At 34.0% G+C, this 7,394-nt stretch overlaps 1 protein-coding gene across 1 annotated transcript; it reads left to right on the top strand.

Annotated features, from left to right (window-relative positions):
* Positions 1-584: 584 nt before the first annotated feature.
* Positions 585-7,388, top strand: LOC139087708 (dystrophin-like). Its single transcript, XM_070636601.1, has 7 exons — positions 585-1,064; positions 1,131-2,001; positions 2,064-2,573; positions 2,632-2,760; positions 2,821-2,935; positions 3,231-3,371; positions 5,875-7,388. Exons 1-7 carry the CDS (start codon positions 601-603, stop codon positions 5,958-5,960), a joined length of 2,316 nt encoding a protein of 771 aa, XP_070492702.1. The 5' UTR covers positions 585-600; the 3' UTR covers positions 5,961-7,388.
* The last annotated feature ends 6 nt before the right edge of the window (positions 7,389-7,394 follow it).

Below are 7,394 nucleotides of genomic sequence, written 5' to 3'. Positions count from 1 at the left end.
TCACAGCTTTTGCAGGTGGCCTCTTAAGCAGGTTGCCATATTCTGCCGATGGACCCTTCCGCAGATTACAATCTTCTGATGATTGTTGCTTCCGCAGATTGTTACCGTCTGCAAGGTCATCAGAAGTCTGTTACCTGTAGAAGAGTCCATCTGAAGAAGGCAACTACCTGCAGAAGTGCCCATTTGCAGGAGGCGGTTACCTGCACAAGGGGCCATCTGCAGAAGGAGATATCTGCAGAAGACTGCTACAGCTATTAAACTTACTCTTGTCTAGACAACAAAAACTATAGAACATACATAGCATTAGTGTTCCTATTAATAGCTAATTAAAGCAATCATAAATTTCAATGCACTAAAAGGAAAAGTGTGCGTTGATGGGTGACCGAAAACTTCCGACAGTTTCTTTACCTCACAACTCAAATACCGTTTTTATGTTATGAATGATTTATGTGACTGTGAGAAATGAAAACATTACTCATTTCTTTTTGTCTATTTAGAGCGAAACTCAGTGGGACTTTATTATTTACTAGCTTTACTAGATGACTGATTCATTTATTGTTTTAAACAAAATTCATTTATTTCAATTTTTATTTACAGAAAATGCGTCAATTCCAAAAAACCTTGGAAGATTTGAGTTCGCGTGTTAGTCAAGCTGAACAATTGGCTCATTCATGGCAAACGCCATCGTCAGCAAATGAGGCAATTGATCAAATGCAGTATCTGCAACGTCTTAAAGACCAGATGACAACAGCGGGTGCATTATTGGATGACTGTAATGAACAGCAAAGCTTTTTTACCGCAAATCACGTGTTAGTTCCTAGTCAATGCTTATCAAAGCTTGAAGATTTGAACACGCGTATGAAATTATTACAAATTGCTATTGATGAACGTCATAAGATTCTCGTACAAGTTGGTGGAAATCAATTGACTGCATCAATGAGTGAGAATAATAGGAATTTACATAACTTGTCTGGCACAATTGGTCCCGTACCAAATTTGGCGACGAGCGTTAAATCACCTTGGGAAAGAGCAACGACTCCAGCGAATGTGCCTTATTACATTAAGTAAGTAGCATGCCATTTCCTTATTCTTTCAGTTAATTAATTGGATTTTCTCACAAAAAAAAATAGCCACGAACGTGAAACAACAACATGGGATCATCCAGATATGATTGATTTGATGAAATCCTTATCAGACCTAAACGATATTCGATTTTCCGCTTATCGTACGGCAATGAAACTTCGTACCGTACAGAAGAAATTATCATTTGATAAAATTCAAATGAATGTTGCAATCGAACGATTCGACATTCATGGATTACGAGGACAGAATGATAAACTAATTGATATTGCGGACATGACGACAGTATTGCATTCACTTTATGTCACAATTGATCAAATTGATATGCCACTTCTGTTGGATCTCGCTATTAATTGGATACTTAATGTTTATGATTCCCAACGTACTGGACAAATTCGTGTGCTTAGCTTTAAAGTCGGTCTCATATTGCTGTGTAAAGGACCCCTCGAGGAGAAATATCGCTATTTATTCCGACTCATTGCCGATCAAGATAAGAAAGTCGATCAGAGAAAATTGGGACTTTTATTACACGATTGTATACAGGTTCCACGTCAATTGGGTGAAGTTGCAGCATTTGGTGGATCCAATATTGAACCATCAGTCCGTTCATGTTTTGAACGTGCTGGTGTTAATCAGAATGGCGAGCTTTTAGAAACTTCCATTGAGGCACAACATTTCCTTGGTTGGCTTCAACATGAACCACAAAGTCTTGTATGGCTTCCAGTTATGCATAGATTATCGGCAGCAGAATCAGCAAAACATCAAGCAAAATGCAACATTTGCAAGGAATATCCAATTGTTGGATTTAGATATCGATGCTTAAAATGCTTCAATTTTGATATGTGTCAGACGTGCTTCTTCCTTGGCAAAAATGCTAAAAATCATAAACTCACACATCCAATGCATGAATACTGCACAACGGTAAGTCAACAATTTTTTCAGCATTTTCTTATTTAATTAAATAATTTTTTTATTCGGTACAGACAACGTCATCGGAGGATGTCCGTGATTTCACACGAGCACTCCGCAATAAATTTAAGTCAAGAAAATATTTTAAGAAGCATCCACGAGTCGGTTACTTGCCAGTACAGAGTGTCCTCGAAGGTGATGCTCTAGAGTCGCCAGCACCTAGTCCACAACACACAACACATACACTACAGAATGATATGCATTCACGATTAGAAATGTATGCATCGAGACTCGCACAAGTTGAAGGTGGTAGTGGAACGAGAAGTAATTCAACACCAGAAAGTGACGATGAACATCAAATGCCAAATCCATCAATTTCATCATCAAATGGACCGAAATCACCAAGCAATGAAGCAGAAGAGCGCGAAGAGTTGGAACAAATTATTCGTGATCTTGAGGAAGAGAATGCAACATTACAGGCAGAATATGAACGACTTAGAGTCAAGCAAACACCAACAACAACTCCAGACGATACACAAACGACACCAACGCAAGGAAGTGGAACTGGAACTGGACAGGGACAGGTTAGACATTTTATTGAATTTTATGGACATTTTATGCTAAATTTTGCAATTTCCATAGGACATGATGGCAGAAGCTAAGCTTCTAAGACAGCACAAAGGACGACTAGAGGCGAGAATGCAAATTTTAGAAGATCACAATAGACAGCTTGAAGCACAATTACAAAGACTACGTCAGTTATTAGATGAGGTATGTTCCTATAATTATGATAATCTATCGATTACTAACCTGATAATTAATCCCCAATAGCCAAACACAAAAGCATCAACACTCCAAACACGAGCAGTAACAGCATCCCAATTGAATACGGAATCACCTGCCAAGCTCCAACAAAATGGACATTACACGTCTGAACAGAATTCAAGTGAGTTAAAACTTTTTCTTTATCAAATTATTGTGAATTAGCTGTGGATGTCTGGTAAATAAAAAAAATAATGTGTAGATACTCATCGGTGATGGAATAGCTGTATTTTATCTCATATATATACAGACACAGCCCGGAAATAAGATTTTAAAATTGCTAACTTTATTTTCTCATTGCACATCGATACTAACTCAATTATTATTCTCTAACTTTATATCTCTTCCTTCTTGTTGCCCCTCCTTAATGAAAAATTCTCACACAATTTTTCGGTGTCGGGTATGACTCTTATATGTAGATGGAACACAACAAATAGGAAATGATAATGGTGGTAATTTCAATGCTATGAGCAATGCATCGGGTGCACATATGAATGAGCAATTAATGAATCGTCCACCACCACCTGCTCATACACATTCAAACTTATTGCATATGGCCGGTAAATGATTGGAAACATTTTTTTAACTAAGAACATGAACTTTTTTTTTGAAGCTTGAATGCTTTTGATTTTGAGAGAAATTTTTGTGGCTTTATTGAATTCTTGGTTTGAATCCTTGGGAATCTTTAGTATATTGATTGCTAACACTTATATGTATGTTTGCTCTATGAAAATTAGATGGATTCGATTGGATTCAAACCTAGATTCACAAATTGGTGAATTTGTGACAAGTTGATCTGATATTCTTGAAAATAAGTCTCTAGGCTAGTTAGGTGAATATTTGACTTGACAGACTGTAGATATTTTGAGTGATAAATACGTTGAAAACTGTTGTTTTCAGACTGATGTTTATTAGTAGTTTAGACTGGTTTAGACTTAGTAAGTCTATTAGTTTAGAAGTTAGGACTAGTCAAAGATAGTCTACATTAAACGATGAAGCAATGAAACCGCTTTTAGGTTTCCTAGTGGAATTTCTGTTAGACGAAAATATGCTCCTTGCCTGTTAGGATACCCTTGCCTGTTAGGATTAAGCTGTTCCGTACCCTCTGCTAGTAGATGCTATTGCAGCATCCAAATTTAACTCGATGTAATTAAACCTGTTCTGAACAGAATTAGATTAGTATATTCAATAATTCTAAAGGTCAAGTAGGTATCATTTAGAGGATTGGGTGTCCGAAAGACATAAAGCGTGATTCTTTTCGGACGTCAAATTCAATGAGTCGTGTCTGCACAATCTTCAAATACTTATCCAATTTCGAGTAGAACAGACGCGACTACTCGAGCTCTGTTCGAACATACATCTAATTATAAACCTGACGTTTTATTTCAAGTTACACAAATGTCGAGTTTATAGCTAGATCTATGGAAGATAAGTAATCAAAGCTTGTTCAATTCGAGAATATAGCAACAGATTCAACTGGATATGATGGACATGATTCATCTAAAAAATTAAAAATCAAACGAAAAACTCCAAAAAAATTCTCTCAAAACAGCTTAAAGCTTTTTGTAGTTAACTATTAATTTTTCATTGCAAAATTAATCCCCCATAACAGCCTAACATTTTATTAAATTTGCAGTGTGAAAATTTTTATTATTTTATCTCAAATATTTAATTCTGTCTCTATTTAACAAATTTATACAATTTTTTTCTCTCCCTTAAATTGCATTTTTTCTATCTGGATGCTTCCCCAAAAAATAATAACAACTAACCAAAAATACCAACAGGACGAATGTAAATAGTAGCTTTATAGGAACTGGAAATGATCATCGATGAATGGCAGAAAAAGCAATGTTTTTTTAAAAATTGTTTGGTTGTTGTTTGGGGATTATTAATTAATCATGAGATGGCGACTGATAATGATACAATTTTGTGGTCAGTTTTTTGTGAAAATTCTCTTCCTACTCATCCTACTAATATGGACACTAAAATGGAAATGGATTAAAGATGATGACGACCTTCCAAACCAATTCACGCAACCAATTTTTTTTGTTTTTTAAAAATATTATAATTTAATAGTTAAATTAAATAAAATATACAATTATATTGATGATAGTAGTAGTAACAATAATAATATCAATAATATATTATACATATATATAAATTGAGTACATGCATAACCAACAATTTTAAATATCCTATACTCCAATCCCCCTCCCCCTTTTACGCAGATGAGGTGCAAATAAAGCATAAATATTAATTGACTAATTAAATATTAACGAGTGAAATAATGATAGTAATTTGCGCTTATCAACTGAAAAGCTGGTAGATGGAACATTAACATTAATTCTATAAATATTATACATATTATGAATATATATTGTATACACTCATACATACGCATGATGATGTGTATCCCTTGGGGTGATTTATTGACAGGTTTAGATGGTTGTTTGATGTTGGATGTCTGGTTGGCTGCAAAATTTTGTGAAAATTATATTGTCAACTTTAAACTCTCATTTGGGGTTAATTTGCACTCTAGCAAAGCCAGCATAGTCTCGAGTGGAACAGGATGCGATTAATTGACTTCATATCAAGTAAAAAAGTTGACATGTTCAACATATGTCAAGTTTTTAATTCGAAAAATCAAATGATCATACCCTGTTTCACCCGGAAGTTTTCCATAGCCATAAAACTTGGATAAAACCATGTTTTAGCGACTATTCAGTGATGATCAGGCATATGTGTAGTTTTTTAACTTGAAAAATCGATTGATCATACCCTATTACACCTGGAAGTTGGTGAACTAGATTTTGGCTAAATGATCATACCTCGTTCCACCTGGAAGTTCGCCAAAAATGATAAAACGGCGCTCTAGCAACTATAGAGTGATTTTTTGGAACTTTAAAATAACTAGAGCTAATACAGCCTAGCCAAACCCAACCACATCACACCAAACCATCAAATAAATCTGACAAAATTCCCACAAAGGAGCATTAAAAAAATTTTTGTATAAAAAGGTTTCAGTTTTTAATTGAAATGAATTTTTTATTATTGACAATGCAGGTGACTTGAATAAGGCACTAAAGGACCTCGTCACCGTAATGACGGATCAGGAAATTGAACAAAGTGATTTGAATGAGAAAGAATAACTTTTGGAAAGTTGAATGGAAATTAAAAAAAAAAATCATGAGAATATTTGTTAAAATATTGTGAACGAAATCAACACATAATCAATCTTATATCAATCTAATATCGATAATATCATTAATTATTAAGTAGCGAGAATGTCCTTTTTTAACAAAAAAATACAAAAAAGCTAGTAAAAAATTGAAGTAGCACTCAAAAATCTCTTTCTTTATATCCATATACATCTCTACGTCAACAATTTCTGCATTTTTTCTATTTCTAACCTATAAATATTAAATAAAATGAACAAAAAAAACTTTTTATTCTTCTTCTAAATCATACAGTCTCACAAAAAATGAAATAAAAAAACTTTTTCTACTTCTATACATGGAGGAAAATACACTCATAGAAATTTTTACAATTTATAAAAAATACAACAAAAAAAAGTAACGCTTCACGTGGAAGTTTTGCATGAGAAACTTAAAGAATGTATTGAAAAACAAAAAAAAAAGGAAGGAAAATTATGGAAAATTTTCTAATGGCAATGGAAAACTTATTATTATGTAAATGTACAGGATATCCTTGAAAGTGAAACCTAAGAGGGATGTAAAGATGTTGTTCATAACTCTTGCGGACATATGGTTTTAAAATCAGGTCAAACATTTTATGAACTGAAGAACTAGAATTGAGAGTCGCGTGATGGCAACTGTTGCACTTCAAGTGGTAGACGTGAGAATGTTAAGTATAGAGTCAGACACTCTTTCATCGACAGAAATGACTTCAAATTTTCCGAGCAGCACAAAGTAGGAAAAAGAGTCAATATGGATCTTAAATGGACCCAGAACTCCAAAAAGCTTCAAAATGGAGCCTTGTGTCTGACGTACTTAAACCTTCGACTTGACTCTCTTGAGACACTATCTCTTATACAACACCTTCAAAGACTAATCCCATACTTTAGAGTAATCTCCATTATTCAGTAATTCAGTCGATCCTTACCACTCCCAACGAAAACGATTAAAAATGTTTTCAAAGGTTGGATATTTTTAAAGAAACACTCAACTCTTTGGAGATGATAATTAGTAGATAGACAAAATATTAAATATAATACGAAGATCAAAGATAATTGATCATGTTCTTACGACATTTTGTAAGAATATATCAAATTATTATCGAAATTTTAGTAAATAATTCCTGTAATACCTTTTCGTTTTGCTGATTATAGAGATGATTCTAAAGTAAGAAGGTTTTTACCTTGATTTTGTGACAAAAACCGACAAGAAGCATGATTATGAGTATGCTCACAAAATTGAGCATGATCTATTTTAATGGTAGAGCAATTGTAAGTTAGGATAAGCTAGAACCTCCTACAAATTTGAAAAAATCATCACCAGACCGACGTGAAACTGGGGCAAATTTGAGCTTGGTGTAAAATTATCACAAAACAGGTAAACATTTGC

The sequence above is a fragment of the Chironomus tepperi genome, unplaced genomic scaffold, assembly GCF_022539635.2.
Source record: "Chironomus tepperi strain 1889 unplaced genomic scaffold, CSIRO-AGI_Ctep_v1 contig_135, whole genome shotgun sequence".
Lineage (NCBI taxonomy): Eukaryota > Metazoa > Arthropoda > Insecta > Diptera > Chironomidae > Chironomus > Chironomus tepperi.
The sequence above is the reverse complement of the archived record's forward strand: the minus strand, read 5'-3'. Positions and strand labels throughout refer to the sequence as shown.